This window comes from Thunnus maccoyii, chromosome 17 (genome assembly GCF_910596095.1).
Source record: "Thunnus maccoyii chromosome 17, fThuMac1.1, whole genome shotgun sequence".
NCBI lineage: Eukaryota > Metazoa > Chordata > Actinopteri > Scombriformes > Scombridae > Thunnus > Thunnus maccoyii.
In genome coordinates this window covers 22,800,453-22,819,306 of record NC_056549.1, presented here as the reverse complement: position 1 = coordinate 22,819,306, position 18,854 = coordinate 22,800,453, and the positions used below count along the sequence as shown (strand labels likewise).

The window sequence follows — 18,854 nt, the reverse complement described above, 5'->3', positions numbered from 1 at the left end:
CAAAGGAAGTGATGTTTCTGACTCTTGGTTCAGTAGGTTTTACTTGTGCAACATTTCAACCCACTTCATGTTGCATAAGTACAGCTTTGCAAGAGGAAGAAACAATGCGTGGGTTTACTTTCACTTTTTTGATATTAACTTGTTATTGTCCTGCACCTGAGATTCAAGTTTATTTGATGTTCAGGCACTGGTCCTTATGACACAAATAGCAGACACAGGAAATGCAAGAAAAGCTTTTTGTAGCTTCACAGCTCCACTTCTTTGATCTTAAAACCTTTCTTTAGTTTTTGCAGAAATACAATCATTTTGGGTCTTGATCTAAATAATCAATAAAATGTACTTATGATGTCTTAATTTACAGCAGCATCTCGGGTTCTTACAGTATTACACAGTATTCTATGTCCTTTAGCCTTTTTTAAATCCTGTGGCCCATTTCACCAAATTGGCAACATGCAAGCTGCAATTTGCAATATAAGATAATTTCTTCTTGCTCATTTAAACACATTTGACTAATCAAATGAAGTGATAATGCTGTCACCATTTGTGATCTGCATGGAAACAGTCCTCACAAATCAGTTTAATGTAATAGGACCCTGGTCTCCGGTTTCTGAACCCCTAAGTGTCATTCAGTGTAACCATTTATGTCCACAGCATCCGTCTGCGCCACGATTCACTCACAGCCCCGTCACCGTTTCAATAGAATAGAATTCCTTTAATGTCATTGTCAAAATTTTTAGTAGTCATAATAAAAACATATGTGTAACACTGCTAAAGCTTCATCAACTGATCTACAACTGCCATTTTTTTTCCCCTACCTCTCCAGGAGTCATTTGTGTGGAAGATGTACCAGGAGAGATGCTGGGACTTCTTCCCTACTGGAGACTGCTTCCGTAAGCAGTATGAGGACCAGTTGGGCTAGAGAAGGCAGCCCTGCTTAGCTCCTCTCTCTACTCTCCTTCTATTATGAAAGAGACTCTGAACTTGACTTCACCCTGATAACAGAACCTGAACACTCGCTGGACTTTCTCTGCTGCCATGGTGTTGACAAAAAAATTTAAAGAAAAAAAAAATCATTCATTTTGAATTCAAATACACACAAAACGTAATCTGAAGAAAATGATTTTAAGACTAACAACAGATGATTGGACATTTCAGGTTTGTGCGTCCAAGTCCTCTTCCCTCTTACTGAAAATAGTCACTTGCCACGACGCCTCTTTTGTGAAAATTCTTCTTTTGATTCTGATTCACATTGCCTTTTCACTTGCTTAACCCCAACCTGTTGCACAATTTGTTGTGTGTAGACATTTGATATGTGTGAAGGGTTACAGCGTGACAGCTGAATGTCTGAATATGCACAATTTCTAGATGAACGCCAGGATGTTAGCGTCACTTATTACCAAACCAACTGAATGGATGTGTGCTGCTAGTATTGATCACTACCAATCCAGTTAACTCGAATATAATGAGTGAGACCTGATCTGCCTTTCAAAGCTGGTTGAAATCTGTCAGATGACATGAGTTGTTAACAGAAGATGGTTCTTCCAGGACCAGAGATGACTCGCTTTAAGTGTTTATCAAGTGCCAACGTGCCTTATGAGAAACTATGCAAGATAACTAATTTTTTGTCCCTCCTGACACAAGCAGTGCTCTAGTTCTGGATTAGTTACAAGCAGATTTAGCTCGAGCTAGTTTTGTGGCTTTTAAGTGAAAAAGAGAAAACATTTGTTGTATAAAATCTAGATGATCCTTGTGTAAATGTTGCTTAGTTTGGTTTTATTCCCAAGCTGTGGTGTCCTGCCCGCCTGCACTTCTTTCCACAGTAGAAGAACCCCACAAAGCAGAGGAAAAGAAAAAAAAAAAACACAGCTTGGTTCAAGGATTTATTGACAACAAAATGGATAACAGCTATTGTATGGCCATTTGTATGTATGTAGTAGCTTTGGTAAACCGCATTTCTTTTGATGAGGGGGAGGAAATGAATAAAGTAATTGACGCAATAAACCAAACGTGTCACCCGAGCGCTGTTTCACTTTTTGTCCGTCCCTTTAGCAGCTGGGATCCGTCTAATGGCGACACTCCCGCGGTGTGTAACCTTCACCATCTCACAAGGAACAGAGCATTCTTTCTCTGAAACATGTACAGCGGGAACATTTTGACATATTCTCACAGATGTCCGAGACATTCTGTCCCATCTCTACACCTTCGAACATACTGTCCCTCATTCAGCTGAAGAAACTAGACAAAAAACATAGCTTGACCACCACTTTTTAATAAGCAAAGAATAGCGGGCCAAAGTGAAAGAAAGTCCATCAATCTAAAGTCCTTTGAGTGTCCGCCAAGTATTTAAACTTGAAAAATTGGTTTTCAGGCTTAATGTCTTTATGAGACATTTCAACTCAAGTTCTGTTTGGAGGACAAAAGTTGAAGCGCAGAGGATTTAAATCAGATTAAACCCAATGAAGACATTAAAGTTATAATCCTTATAGTCCCCGTAGTGGATACTATTTATGGACGGCATTTTTTTCAGTGACAAAAGCGACTCAATGTATTTCCATTCTGTAATTACCTCTCTGTGTAGTAGTTTTTATTGTTGGTGGCAGAGTCCACCATTCCCACGCCGGTTTCAAAATGCCTTACTACGCACAAGCTATTCACAGGACACAATGCATGTATGTTATCAAGCCATACGTTTCTAATTTTATCTCCTAGACACCAGCCTTACTGTTTACTGTTGACTCTCCTGTACACACTGTATCAGAGCTGTATTAAGTTGCTGCTAATGCAAACTGAACATTTGGTACTGCTGCTGCTTCACAGTAAGAGCACTCGACTGGCAAAACACAGTGTGTCTTCTCCACACCTGCCAACCCTGGACGAATTTTTCGAGTACCACTTCGGCAACCTAGATGTGTCAGATGCAAGTCACTGTTTGCACAATGAATTATTGTACATAATTTGCATACATACAGCAGTCAAACAGACAAAAATTACTGATACCAATATCAGATTGTTTACAAAAATATCTGCAGATGTCAGTACTGTTAGTCGGGCATTTATGCCTGTTTGTCTTTGACCTGCCGAAACATAGCTTACCAAGGACACAATTAAGCAATATTACACGAGAGGGTGTGCTTTACCATAATTGTTGGCATGACGTGCTTGCGCCAAGTTCCATAAACATCACTGATCACACTCCTTCATCAAAACAACAGGCAATTTTGGCATCTTTTTTATGCAAGTTTGTTAAGCTGCACTGCAAACTGATGCACCAGTTGCTCTGGTGTTGTATTTCTGAAGCTGCTCAAGGAGTGTTTGCTGTACTATTAAACTGCACTCGCTGTTACCATGGTGACCAAAGGTGTTGCCAAATCAAGCAGGACTGAAATCTTAAGGATTACAACTTTAAATTTTAATGTTCAGGTTCCTTTGTATACCTCTTCTTTTTTGTTTTTTAATCAACTCTGTGTCCTTGATGGGTGATGGTCAGGAGATCATGCTATCTAGCCAGTCCTCCAGGTCCTCCTCTGTCATTTCCTGTTTGATTGAAGCAGACTTGGGAGGCGTGACATCTTTGTCTTTCACCTCCTCCATCTTCTCTTTTATCACCTCCGGTACCACTTCCTCACATGCTGCAGATTAAAAGAGCACATGAAGGGAAGATTGTGACTCTTACTGTTATAATAAGGTTTGAAAATGGACAGCAATTTGAAGACTAACTTTTTAATTTAAGTTCTGACGACTTTGGTGTATTTAAGTCTGGGAGAAATATAGTGAATATAATCACATTTTCAAAGCATGCTGAATGTACTCACATTTCTCTGGACCATCACTCTTCTCGTCTGCAACACTGACAGACTGGTCTCCTGAAACTGGTTTCTCTAAACCGAGCAGCTGGTCCAGCTCTTCATCAACATCATCCACCTGTGGCTCAGCGGCACTTACGGAAACCCGAGAGTCTGATCCTGACACTGGGATTGAAGCAACGGAGACTTTCTGGTTGGTGCTGAGGACTTTTAAAGTTGCGGACGGTGGAGTGAATGTGGCAGTTTTGGGTATCTCCTGTTTAGGTGCGAGGGTCATAGTGGGCAACTCTACTGGTGTTGAGACCTGAAACAGCAGGGTAAGTGTAAATGGCTGTAACAAGAAACATGGCTGGATTAACCCAGTATGGGGCAAAAGGAGCTGTTGGGCCCCTAACGACCCCATTCCCTACTGTGTTCTGTACACTATGCACCTTGTTACCTCCAAACACCAATAAAGTGACACTATACAAAAACAAAGACAAAACATATTTCACATGGAAATCCAAACTACCAGTACTACTTGCTCTACTTGTGTTTGTTGAATGTCAGTTAGTTCTTAGTTAGTCGTTTGATTTATTACAATTTTATTTAGAAATCTGCCCCACTTACACATGGTACCAAAAGGTAAAAAAAAGACTAGAATTCAGTTAGGTAAGGTATAGGTTATGATGCAGAATTAATCTCTGCCTTTAGCAACTGACATTGTCTTTCAGTGAAGCATGTTGCAGAATTTGGAAAACAAATGCACAACTAATTAAATTACAGCAAATCAAATGACACTGGCTGGCTTTTAGGGCGCCTTGGGGTTTTGGGCCCTGGGGCATTTGCTGACTTTGCCTGATTTGTAATCCACTCTTGACAGGACATACTGTGAGGTACAATCCTGCAGCCAATTACTGAAATTAGAATTTTCCAAGCAGCAAATGCCAGTAAAATTTGGTCTGTACAAAAGTGTGTTTGGTTTTGTACAGGACAGCAAAATGATGACAAAGGTTTTAAATTTAAAATCCTAAGAGCTGGTTTCCTGGATAAAGATTTAGCCTAATCCTTGTCTAAGGATTTGTTGCTATTGATTTGTTTTTTGTCTCAGACTAGGCTTAATCTCCATTAGGGAATCCAGTCTGTAGTCTCTTTAATGTTTCACACACTACCAGGAAAAAGCAAATATCCAATTATTTCTATAAGAAATGTATAGAAATTAATTTTGCAGTAATTGATTTTCTCAGTTCAATCCCTGACAAGACAGCTGAACTCTTAACAATTAAGATTCTTGAGAATTTTCTCTTGAGCTTCAAGTAACCACAGCCTGCTGGAAGTCTAATGATGAGGGCATATGTGCAGTAGTCAAACTGCCTACCTGAACCAGCTCAGCCTCCAGGTTCAGTCTCTGATGGAGAGGCACTTCTTGAAGGCTCTGGGCCAGCGCAGGGAGGTCCACAAACACTGCAGACATCTAGAGAGAAAACAAAAAAGTCTAACCGCAGCGGTTTGCAAACAGGCTCCACATGTGTTTGTGTGGGCAGATAGAATGTGTATAAAGCTGTAACAGTAGCTTTTATTTTAAAATTTACAGACACATTTTAATTCCACTGGATCTTCTTCAGGATATAGCTAGTATATAGCTGGACTGTGTATCAAACACTAGAAGGATTTCAATATGAAACAGCAGCTACAGGAAGTGGCGACACTCCCCAGTCTGACTCCTCAGTCAGTCAGTCAGTGATAGCCATTCACGTTTATAGGGCATATAAAAACACTGACATGAGGTCATAATATCAGTAAAATATTGGGATCATTATTCAAACATGAATAGGTCAGGATTCCTTTGCGTTAGTACACAAGTGAAAGAAAACAATGTGGTTCTGACTACACAAGAAGAAGAAAGAGTTCAGGAACCATTACATAATCTGTTTGTTTCACTGCTTTGTGTGGTGGCCATTCATTTTGAAGCTGATGGGAAGGTAATTTGTTTTGCAGGTATTTGGTTATAAATCAAAGCATTGGACAAGTTAAAATTTTGACCTGATGATGGCATTAGATTAAACAAATCAGGAAAAGTCAGAGGGATTCACTGTTTGGGAACCATAAATATCTGTACAAAATTATAAATATATTATAAATGGAAAGTCCTCTGGGCACTGTGGATATCTGCTCCAAATTTCATACCAATCCCTCTTACAGTTTATCTGGACTTCAGTGGTTAACTGACCAACAAATTGCCCATCAGACATTACCTTCCATAGAGCCATGCTGCTTCCTACTGTAACTGTTGTGCAACCCGGATGTAATGCCTGCTTGAGGGATCCATACTTCACAAAGTGGGTTAAATCCATGAAAGAAAAAGAAGCAATACAGAGTGGTGGAGACGGGGCAGAATATAGATTTACCTGATTGGCTGCAAATGAATCCATCTCCCAGTCTTTTTCATCTGAAAACCGGAATTGAGTGAACGAATCCCCTGAGAAAAACACACAGAAACAGAGTTTGACATATCAGTGCTATGGTCAACTCCCTACAGTATTATTAGTAACTAGAGCCTTGGTATACCACTTTGAATCCAAACTTATCCCCAGTTTGTTCATTTATTTTAAATACAAAGACATCTCTAGGCTTTGTGTGATTGATTCTCTTGTTCATGTAAGCTGAGTGAACGGCTTTCACACCTCTGATGTCCGAAATGGTAAACCAGTGTTTCTCTGGAAAGCAGGCAATAACTTTGTGTAAACAGTTGATCAGTATGAGAGCTAAAGCAGTGCTAACATGTGGCGCCACTTTGCTGCCAAAACACCAACCGCCTGAGGGCTCTCCACTGAAGCTGCATGATTAATAAGCACAAACAGCAGTGGTGACACGCGTTCAGCAGACAGACTCGACATGTTAGCATTTTTTTCAGAGCTATCGGCAGTTTGCAGACGAACACGAGAGAAAACTTGTGTTATAAGAGAGGCACAGAGGGAAACTGAGTATGAAGAGTGCTGAGTAACAACACAACATCCAACACATCTGCTCGACAAGGACACACAGAGTCAGATGTGAATGTAATGAAAGGTTAACTTTGTTCAAACATGGATGTAAAAATTCTCAAATGCTACATGACGCTGACGCAACAGGTAGTTGATCTTTCTTTTTTGAGGTAACAAAGGTGGGGAATTGCTTTATTGTTTTTAAAGGAATAATCAATCAAGCAAATTTTGAAAATTAGGGTGAATATTCCCCAATAAATAGAACTTCTTCTTGTTTTGTTTAAAGAATTTAACCTGTTAGACGTTTTTACTACTTATCAAAAAATGCATACATGAATGCAGGCCACCAACTCATGCCCTATAAATTATTTTTAGTGCACTCTGGGTGAAAAACAAGCAATTTTCTGGTTTTCAGAAAACAGCAGAGTTTGCTTCCTGAAGCAGTTTAAGTGGTTGTCGCCACTCAGCCAGCAGCAGAAAAATAAACCCACGACAGGCTTCATCTCACTGGTTTGAATCAAAGCACTCTGATATCCTCCAGTGCTGCTTCACCTGCTCAGCATCAGAGATTTTTTTACAGGGTGAAGTCACAAACAGCAGACACAGGTCAGTCTGCCACACACAGATGGACAGTCAGTGGGAGACCTGACAGAGGAGCCACAGTCAGTCACAGCCTCTCACTTTGTTCCTCTGCCCTGTGTGGGTTATATTAAAGACACGCCGTCTTTCAGGCGGGATGCTTGCTACCATCTGCAGTTGTCCTTGATTGTTTTGCTGTACGGGAAGTGACGGGGGTCAAAAAGGAGAGAATGCGGGAGGGCTTTTTGTCTGCAGGCCTGCTGTCAAACAGGCAGAGAAAAGATGATTTATGAATAGGAGCATTATCGAGGTTACAATGACTGCGAGGCAGACAGATAAGAGAAGGGAATGGAAATGTCAGCTTTATGTGACGGGTGAGGGGGTGGATGCCTTTATGCTGAACGGCCTTGGGTGTCTGATATCGGTAAGATCGACTCACTTCCACCTTCCCAGGTAATCTGGGCATATAAAACCTGACTTTAGTGGACAGGAAATCGAAAACCAGATCTCACACCTGATTCAGAGCTGCTAGTATCTTAAACAGATCATTTACTAACAATATTCTGAGCAGCTTACCTTCAAACTAAGAAAACATGGCAGCATTACTGAGTGATAACATCGACAAAGCTTCAAACAGGTCAACATAATCCATAGGCGAACATGAGGCCAGTCACACTAAAATGAAACACAAATGAGATGCATCTTGTCCTACACTTACAATAATTTATTCAACATTACCTCCTACACCTGTTAGGTCACTAATAAACCCAGTTGAATTATTTATTAGCCTTAATTTCTTTGTCAACATACTCGTTTTCACATGCATGTAATAATATGAACCTTCACAGGTTGCATATGTCTATGACCTAACAGTCAAAAGCCTTAAGATATTCAATTCACGGACACATATGACTGACAGAAACAGCAAATCACATTTGAGAAGCTGGAACCAAAGAAGGTTTAGCATTTTTGCTTGAAAAATATCTGTCATCCGAAACGATTGATCGATTATTAAAATAGTTCAACAACAATCGACTAACTAATTGATGAACTGAATAATCGCTGAAACTCTACATTGCAGGAAACTGAAGAAATAAATACAGTTAATTATGAATATTTGACCTCCACTTTCTTCTTTTTTGTTGTTCTAATATAGTATTTTTAGGAGGGGGGGGGGGGGTCATTTGAAAACATTGCCCATGATGTTCTAATCAACTGGCAACCAACACAGCTTGAGACTGAAGCCAATGCAGAAGTTCGTTAAAGTGCAAAACCACCGACAGTCACTAGATGCTGGCTCCAAAAAATCCCAGTCTCCCATTGACTCCCATTCAAAACGCACCAACTTCTCTCAAGAAATACTAAGTTAATAAGTTTTTTCCATGAGTGACTATGGTCTCAATCGCTAAACTTGGGCCCTCCAAGTGTGCTGATGGTAATTTTGGAAATTATCGCTCTGTTAATAAGATTTGAAGACGTATAATGGGCTTTGATGTCTGCCATGTGGGTGTTGATTAAAAGCTGTGATTGACAGTTCTTTTTAGGATTTGTATTTTTCTAAAATATCAATGTCAGCATCAGTCTAAAAAATCCAGTGATTCTTGGCTTGTAATGGAATCAGAGAACAGTGCATTAAAAACTCCATTTCTCAATTAGGCCATAGTTTGTGATTTATCATGAAGTGAGAGAAAACCTGTATAATCATGTCATTGAAATGTTATCATCTCCACTCCAGTGTTAACGGAGCAGTTCCAGGATTTAGTGCATGATGTCCTCAGGGTGCCTCTGTTCATTTCTCTTGCTTTGTTGTTTGTTCATGAAACTAAATGGAATGATTCTGTGTTAAAAGGTAAATGGGAAACCTGCATCGAGGTGAAATTACCCTTCAGCAGTGGCTACAGGAAATCACCCTGGCCTCTCACTCTCACATTCACTCTTTTTCCGGCTCCTGATACTCTCTGTTTAATATCTTCTCAGATCCTAATCCTCTTCTTCCTCCTCCTCCTCCTCCTCTTCCTGCTCTGTCTCCTTCATTCGGTCTCCAACACACAGAATTGCTGACACTGGTGAACCGCCTCCCTCCTACACCCCGGAGCCCAGTGTCATCCTGATCTGTGTCCATGGAAATACCATCCCAGGTAGTTCGGAGGCGCTGACACAACCATGGCAACAGCTGCCAGCGAGGATGAGAGACACTTCTGTCAAACCTCCAGAAGACAGAGACAAGACGACGGGTTGGGAGGAGGAGTAAAGAAAAAAAAAAGAAAAAAAAGGAGTGAGCAAGTGAGAAGGCGATGAAGAAAAATGAAAGAATGAGAGAGAGAGAGAGCGAAGCAAGCTCTTCATACTTGCTCGTCCAAACAGATCTGAGACTTAAATCCTCTCCGCGGTCTTGGCTGACACTGTTTTAAGAGCAGAGTTTGACATCTACAGAGGATCTGTCACTTCAAATCATAAATCTGTGTGAAAAACAGGCCATGTGGTTTCCTATATGTAAAAACTGTGTATAGACACTCCACTAAGAAGTAACACTTACACTGTTCATACAGCTAGATTTAAAGATTGTAGTCAGAGCTGGATATCAAACCCAAATTCTTCCTTGGTAATGACTGAAATGTATCCATAACACAGAGTATCAATTAATTGCAGACTATTAAATGAATGAATGAATAATTAATGAAAAAGTTGCAAATAAATGCAGTTATCCACCATTTCCATTTATGTCATTATGTGTTTATCAGCAAATTCTTCCACAGTTTTCCAGACATTTCCTGTCATTCCCAAACAATTCACATATCCAAGAAACTCTTGAGGTGTGGGAATGCTGGTAAATATACAATAATAATACTGCATGCCAGTAAAGCTCCTGACCTCACTATACGGAACTGATTATAGATCAATTCATAGTTAAAATGATTGTCTAAGTGCGTCAGTGGCAGTTGGGCCGGTAAACCTCAGTGAGTTATTCCACAGTGAATAAACACTGCATTACTCATGCTGTGGGCTAAGTGGCTCGGCTGGCATTGTGTAACTCCTGTATAATGTGGTATCCTGTCTCTTGACATCTTGCTGGCTGAACCCCATATTAACAAATGTGGCTTTTTGCTTGCAACCCCGGCTTCGCTGAGCTATCTATGGCTCGCTAATGCCGAGTCCCGCTCTCATCTTTTATATCGGGATGTGTTGTGCGCTCTCGCTGGCCTCGCTCCTGCCTTTCTGTTCCGCTCTGCTCTTTTCCTGCTCCACTCAACTCCACTCTGCTCTCACCCCGGCGCTGTTCATCTTCACCCCTCTCCTCCGTTCTGCTCTACGAGACTGTCTAGAACTGGCGCGGAGTCAGGATGAAGATAAGACACGCTGGATCTGCATCACGTCACGATGAACAGGGTGAGGGATCGAGGAAATGCATACAAACTGTAAGCTTACTGCAAGTTTATGACGAGTCAGAACAACTGGGGGTTTTTTTAGCAGTAAAGAAGTTTATATCTTTGTTATCTCCTTATTATGAGTCCAATCATTAAAGCTGAAACAATGTTATTTGTTGTTATTATGTAATGTTATTATGTCCTGGGGGGGGGTCTTCTTTTTTTTTTTTTTTTTTTTTTTGTTGTTAACTCAAACGTAGCTTAACCATGTCATGTGATATGCTACTTCAGTACACTTTAAAAACAAATATTACTGGGACCACTACAAAAAATTTCCAATGAACATTTAATATCCAGGATTTCACATTATAGACACTAACACTGACTATCCCTGTAGCACATTGGTTACAATTTCATACACTGACCGTACACAGTCCAGCCATACAATAGGTTTTGACCTAGTCTTGTTTTACACCTGAAGTCTCACCATACACAAACATATCAAACAGACACACTGAAAAACTTGCATCTTGGGTTCTACTCTTCACCCACTACATCACTCAATGTAGGTATGACATAGCTTCAATAAAGTGTTGGAACCAGCAGATACAGATTATAAATGTGATACTGTCAATGAAGATTTTTGTCCCTAAATTAGGGAAAATAATTAGGGAAGATTTTCTTTATTCTAATAGCCCGTAATCAGCCGTAATTTACCTGTTGGTTTCCCAAGAAACCAGTTACCAAACCTCAGGAAACGGAAAATGAAAAATCTCTTTTTGCAGAAATTTTAATTAAAAAAAATCTTGGAGGGAATCTCACAATGCTCGCACAACATATTAGCAATTCTAACCAAAATCTATTACATAAGCTCTCGTTTATAGCCATTAGATCTGCAACAATTAGTCAATTAATTGATTATTCGATGGACAGAAAATGAATCACCATTCATCACTTTGAATCATATTTTTAAGAAGAAATGACTCAAAAAATTTCCTGGTTTCTTTAGTCTGCTATGACAGTAAACTAAATATCTTTAGGTTGTGGACTTCTTAGTTGGCACAAAAATAAGACAACTGAGGTTACATCTTGGGCTTTGGGAAAAGGTGATCGACATTTATCATCATTATCTGACATTTTATAGACCAAACAACTAATTGATTGAGAAAATAACCCACAGATGAATCAATAATGAAAATAATAGTTGGTTGCAGCCCTAACAGCGATTATCCCTCACTGATTTCCATTTCAAACTAAAGAGCCTCAGTTAGAGAAGGAATTTGAAGCTTTGAAACTGTTAACATGAGGACTGTGCTACTTAATATGGGCAACTCAACATCTGGAAGTTGGTATTAATATTTAGTTTAGTTTACAATTACAGTGAATATCATGTGTATATACAAATACGATCATAAAAAGTATCCTGGGTTGTGTTTCTGCCAAACCCCTCTCATCCTGTTTGCCAGAGCATGCTGCTGTTGCCCTGTCGGTTGCTGAGCTCACAGAGCTGCACACGCCACCATGTGCATCTGTGATGGTGTGGCCCAGTCAACAAGGGTGTACCCTTGCTGACTGGGCCACACCTTTGGTATACAGTTTGCTGCACAGAGGCAGTCCACTCGCTGTATACGGCTGCGGCCTGGTCGTAACCTTGGTTAGTCTTCTTTCCTGGAGCGGTGATTGATTGAACAGAAACAGGAGGGACATATAAGGAGCAACAGTATCGCTGCTCAGTCTCCAGTAACAGCTGCACTGAAATGTTGATATTTTATCTGACTGGAAGAGGAACACACACATTCCCCACTCCCCCTTCCTCTTCCATTTGCTAGTAGAGTAATGGTGTGTGATCAGTGAATGATTACTTCTCTTTTAAACTGGCTGTCGTGGCAGATCCTCAATAAGAGAGGAGATGGAGCAAGACGGCTCATTGAAAACTGAAGAGCAATTGAGTGCTATTACTATACTGTGCAACCTTAAGAAGAGGGACAGGATGGAACATGTACGAAAGAAAAGGAAAAAAGAGGAAAAGACTGAAGGGATGAAGGATAAAATGGGGAAAAAAGATACACAGAGCTGAGACAAAATACAGGGAAGACTGTTTCAGAGAAACTTGTTGCGATCTGTGGAGCTGATCCTCTTTCCGAGAGCTACACTACCTCCAGCATGCTCCCTGTCACGCCTTTTTAACCAAACCAATTAGCCCAACACGACACGTTGCTGAAATCCACTGTGCATCGATAAATCACTGTCTGCGCTAATTGCAATTAAAATCCTGAGCAAACCAGGCGAGACAATAAAGACCGCTGAAGCTATTTACTCTTAACTTTTAATGGTGATTGTGTGGGGCTGTGTTTATGTCAAAGTCATATCAGAACAGCTCCAATCCACCCGAGGCCTTGTTCTCATTAGGCATGTGTTTTACTGGCCTGCAGCTTGTTCCGAGGTAAGAGGCTGTGGCTCAGGCACCACTTACCTGGGATCTAATCGATCATATTCCAACATCTGATGTGGACGTCCAGTTTAATTTGCACATTAGGTTGTTTCCTAGATGTCCTTAGGTAGCAGTGTGTGTTGTTTTTCAAGGTACACATGAAATGAGGGATTGCTTTGATCAAAAGAAATATGTGGTGTACTAAATCCTCCCTCTACTAGTGGAGGCACATGAATATTCTACTACAATTCATCAATTTCATCGGTTTCAGAGATAAGAGTCTATTATCACTCCTCTGTATCAAACAAATAATGTTGAACGATAGCTGTTCTCTTCATGCTGTCTACAGTAACACAGCCATGCTCTGGACCAACAAAGAGCTGATGAGGAACAGCAGGCTAATCAGGTGAGAATGAATGTGTGCTTTAAGCTCACATGTAACCTCCCAGCACTGGTCCCTGCGGCTGAAATAACCATCAGACTGAGAGTGCCGCCACATCTGGGTCTCTCATTACACAGACGCAAGCAGCCTCAGCTATAAGATTGGCTGAATAGATGAGTAAACAATAGTGGTCGGCTGGTTATCGGATCCGAAATTCAGCATTTTTACAATTATTGGAATTTTTTATTTTTTTTTTTTAAATCTGATTGCCGATAAAATAAATTAATTTAAAAATACGCTATTTGGCACTGATGCAGCTGCCTCTGTCTGTCTGTAGTCATCGCTCTGTGGTCTTGAGCAATGTCCCACTGACAGCACAATCTGATTGGTTACACGTCATGAGTAATGACCTATCAACACTGAAGGCTACTGTGCTACAGACAGGCACAATGGAACATTCTCAATGTGTTGGTCAAGTAATAAAGTTGTTCTATATACTACAAGTGTTGCTGGAGTTTTGACCTTTTTAGACAGAGGAACGTATTTGCAGACTGGAGCAGCTCTGGTGAGCGAGTGGAGTTGTAGTGAAGTTGCAATAAACATTGCAAGCCTCTTAGCTGAAATTCCAAAAATACCACAATTTTATGATCTATTTCTATGATGACAAGTATGCCCAGTTTCCTAGTTACATCACTGAAAAATGTCCAAATAATGCATTTTGTTGCAGTGATATACAGTTAACTCTAACAAGATTATAGAGTTTCTTGATGTAGCAATAGCTATCTCTTTTAGTAACGTTAGTGGAACTTATTTTAGCTACCATATCGCAAATGTGACATTACTGTTCCTTATGAGTTGGTGTTTTTACGTTATAGGTAGCCAATGGTAGGGCTGGGCGATATGACCAAAATCTCATATCCTGATATAGGTCATTTCATTTCAATTCTTGCCAAGCAGCATTCCAGGGATATTCAGAGGGACCTTGGCCTGCCAGAGCACAACCTAATCCAGGCTGTTTCAACAGGTAGCACATGCTGCAAAGAGTGCTCAAGCAAAAGCTTAACATCTACTCCAGCGAACATGGAGGATTTGCATGTCCTGCTGCTCACCAGTGGGACATCGTGTCCAATTTGGTCCAAAATCTCATCCCAATGGAGGAAGTGACACTAGAGGTGAGCCATAACTATTCATCAGCGTCCCGCATCATTCCCTGTCTGACCGTGCTGAAGATGCTATTTCAAGATGATGAAGGGCTCTCGACACAAGGCATCAGAACACTCAGGCCAGTCATGAGGGAAAGCCTGCTCAAACATTTCTCAAAACTAGAAGGAACAAAAACTGTGGTGCTGGCATGTCTCTTAGATCTGAATTATAAGATTCTCCTCTGGCGTTATACTGACCAATGCCAAAGAATGGCTGAAAGAGGATGTGGAAGGTGCTACACAAGAGACTAGTCAAAAAGAAGGAGCCAGTGAGGAAGAGCAGGCTGCTGCAGAAGGGATCCATGAGGAAAACAGAACCCCCAAAAGGCAACCGAGAGAAAGGCAACTTGTCGTGGCCGTATAGAGGTCTCTGCTAGGGCCCCACACAGGTGAGCCATTGGCCAAAGTCTGTCTTGAGGATGAGTTACATGTTACATGCTTAAAGGCATTTCAATAAAGTTTTGTGTTGGAGTTTGTGTTATTCTAAATTTTGACACCAAGACTTTCATTTTTACTGCAAATGTATATTGGTTCCAAATATCGGTTATCGGTCTCCTTACTTATAATTGGTGCTGATATCAGCCCTGAAAAACCATATCACATAACCCCTTGTAAACCACTAATAATAATCAACATTGTGCTAAAAAGGGGTCCGTGTGTGTGAAAAAAGCAGCCTACTCCTGAATTGTTTGATGCAAAAACACAGATGCATCAAGAGCATACAACTCAACCTTTTTGTTATTTAGATGATGCTGTTATTCACCTTCGTATAAATGAGAATCAGACACAATTGAAAACAGAAATTTGAAAACAGAACCAAGAATCAAGCCTTTGTTAAATTCATTAAATCATTTGGAAAGGGATGGCAAAAAGCCTTGCAAGCATTTCTTCTCTCTTTACAAAAAGGCACTCAAAGGCCGCAGGAAGATAAGAACAATGCACCCACTGGCAGCTAAATAAAGACCTGTGGATTGCCTTAAATAAGCACAAAACTGCCAGAAAGCATGAATGTTTCAATCCTTTGAAGACTCGAGCGGATGAGATGTGACAGCCACCACAGTGCTTAAATCCAAACAAGATATCCAGACCAGCCACCCCGGTGATTCACTCACTCCAGAAATACCAAGTTTCCCCGTTCTTGTAGTAAAATTCATCAAAAGACACTCAAAACTGTTGGAGTCTGCCTGAATCATAATGCTGCAGTCTGACACAAAACACCCACCGCCACCTGCACTCTGTAAAGACACACTTCAAGACAAATACAGTTTGTGGAATCATTCATTGTGCTCGTAGCTAAACAAAGACAATGTGAATGAACAAATGTGTCCAAGCCCTCAGTCTCGGGTGGTGTGGTGGTAGGTTTCATGATGATAATGATGAGTTCAAGCTTCTATTAAGGCTACAAATATTGTCATTTTAATTTTCAAATAATTTGACAATTATTTTCTTCTATTAGTTGATAAATCGTTTAGTTCATGTAAAGTCAAAAAATTGTGAAATAGTGAAAAATCCCCATCACAATTTTCCAGAGCCCGAAATTACATCTTCAAATGGACTCAGGGTCCAAAACCCAAAAATATATTATTTCTATTTCAATTTACATTTATAAACTGAGAAAAGCAGCAAATCCTCACATTTTTTTTGTTTTTCTTTATCTTAATAAATGACAAAACTATAAATATTAAAAATGCATTTACAATTATGAATATTATAAATAAATATAAATAATAAACTATTAATTGATTATCAAAATTGTTGTCAACTAAATGTTTCAACTGATACTGGATTTTTGAGGCTGATGTCAATATTTGAGAGTTTAAAACATCCAATTTTTTGATAAGGATTCCTTAAATTTGGTCATCAAAGAGTTGTGACCAAGGCATATACAGAGCGGGACATTTTACAAATTAAAAAAACAAAACCAAACATACCTGTCATTGCTCTTAAATGAACTTAACTATGTATGGGAACATGGTTTCTACGTCACCCCAAACATATGTTTGGCATTTCTGTGCTGCAATTTCTTGTTCCTTACAAGCAGATAATCAGATAAATACCAATATATCTGTACTTGAACAGCAACCACTGAACCATAGTGGAAAACATATGTGAAAACAAACAAAGTTGCATTCACCACCTTGGGATAACGGCACAGATTTACACTTGAAATAACACTTACTTGCAAACATTTTAACAAAGCTTTTCTGATCCTTAAATTACACATGCAGAGAGGTTGCATCATGGAAATCAACAACTTGAGTCAATAAGCCCACAGGGAGGTAACATTTTACTAACACATCCTCAAATTAACATGACCCAGAGACACATTTGCTGGACCCGTGTGATATCGACATCACTCAGTAGTCTTACAGATGCCAACTGAGGACCATTACAAGAAGATGTCAATTGCGAGTTTAAAATCTATTCAGCACTAATGTGAAGAACCATTTCATTTTGATTCATAAAGGCATTAGATGCATTGTTGCATTCATGGGCTATTGACAACTTTATCTACATGCCCACATAGCACAAATAGACAGCGGACAGCCAGAGAAAGGTCAAAAAGTATGGGTCAGTGAATAAATGTCCAACTAAATGATCCCAGGTGTCTATCTCTTTCTCAGACTTCTTATTCTCTATGACTTCCTTGCTCATATTTTTACTCTGGAATGTAGGATTGCCATATTGCAAAATGACAAACTGGACCGGATAAAAACAAGAGCTGTTTCATAAATTAAAGAGCCCATTAGCCTTCTTCTTCAAGACTGTCTTGCTGAGATGCTGAAGCACAAATGCACCACAGTGCTTGTGTTCCAGCTGGAGCTTTTTAATGACATTCATTCATCTTAGTCCCACCATTTGCAAACTGAAGTCACATTCATATTCAAAAGGCAGGCTCTTAGGGACTTTGGAGGAACGAGAGACACTCTCAAACCTGAATAATGGGGCCAGTTCAAGGAGGGGCAGTTAGAATCTGTCTATCAAATGTCACTGATCCCTCATGAACCTGTAGGATACACTATCTAATTTGAAGAGAATATTACATCAGTGGTCTAAGTGGTAATAGTTCATTCAGATGCTACTTTTAAACGAGGGTCATCTTGTTTTGCTCATGTATGTAATGCCTGCTTACAGAGAACTGGGTGCACACTCTTTGGTGTTTGTTCAAATACTTGTTGAATAGAGGCCGTTTGACTGATGACATGTTACGTTTGGTTGGTCGCAGTTAATGAGCAGCTTGACGTGACATTAAATGTGAAACTGTTGAGGCAGGAGGACGATGACAACCAAATGCTTTTGGAAGCCATGCATCTGGTGGAAAGCTTTGTGTGCCATTATTATCAGCATGGCTATTGTTATTTACCACAGGACAAGCAACACAGTGTGGGAGGTGTGAAGCACACAAAGCAATTATCTTTAATTGAGGCAGAGAATCACACCATTAAATGACTAATTTAGTTTTTCTTTCTAAACCGCACTCTTCTGAAATAATTGGCTGAGCTTTTGGGAATTAAAGGTTATTTGAACATACAGCTCTGACACAATAATATATCATCTGTGGACAAAAATCAATAGTCAACCTCAATATCAATATTTTGACAGCTTTGACGGCTGCACACAGATAATAAGAGAAGACTAGATTTCACTTATACATTGGATTAAAGGGTTTAAAAGGTAATTTTCCACTTGTTTCACCCAACTGAGAAAAGCCAAAATCCATATACTGCTGACTGTTCCACAACCAGAACAGAAGCCACATTGTAAAGTTGAACAACTGGCCAGTGCCTCCTTTCCAGTTTCCTGCTGTAAGCTTTCCTTGGGAGGCTGAACAGTGAGATAGTCCAATAATTGGAGCACACAGTTTGTTCCCTTTTCAATGTCACATTGCTAGGTATCAGTATCTCAGGGTGAATCTTTTCCACTCCCTGTATTTTGTTGACAATTTTGACTACTTCAATTAGTTTGTTCAGAGAAATGGGAAAAGAAAGGCCTTGTTTTTGAGCTCGATGGCCTTCTTCACTGTTTGTGCTTCCACAACAGGCACAGATGACCATCATATCATCAAGAGCCACACGCACATCCACTAACTTTTGCAGGTGCTGGGTAACAAAAATCTGCAAAAAAAAAA

At 40.0% G+C, this 18,854-nt stretch overlaps 2 protein-coding genes across 2 annotated transcripts in view; one reads left to right on the top strand and one right to left on the bottom strand.

The window, feature by feature from the left end:
- The window catches only part of ryr3 (ryanodine receptor 3), a 120,698-nt gene extending 118,680 nt beyond the window's left edge, over positions 1-2,018 (top strand). Inside the window, exon 108 of the mRNA XM_042390463.1 lies at positions 824-2,018. Within this exon, the coding sequence (XP_042246397.1) occupies positions 824-919 (96 nt within the window). The 3' untranslated portion in view covers positions 920-2,018. The remainder of the gene's footprint in view (positions 1-823) is intronic.
- The window catches only part of aven (apoptosis, caspase activation inhibitor), a 37,070-nt gene continuing 20,083 nt past the window's right edge, over positions 1,868-18,854 (bottom strand). The window contains exons 3-6 of the mRNA XM_042390466.1: positions 6,191-6,261; positions 5,161-5,256; positions 3,813-4,107; positions 1,868-3,629 (exon numbers count right to left, since the gene is read on the bottom strand). Of these exons, the coding sequence (XP_042246400.1) occupies positions 3,484-3,629; positions 3,813-4,107; positions 5,161-5,256; positions 6,191-6,261 (608 nt within the window). The 3' untranslated portion in view covers positions 1,868-3,483. The remainder of the gene's footprint in view (positions 3,630-3,812; positions 4,108-5,160; positions 5,257-6,190; positions 6,262-18,854) is intronic.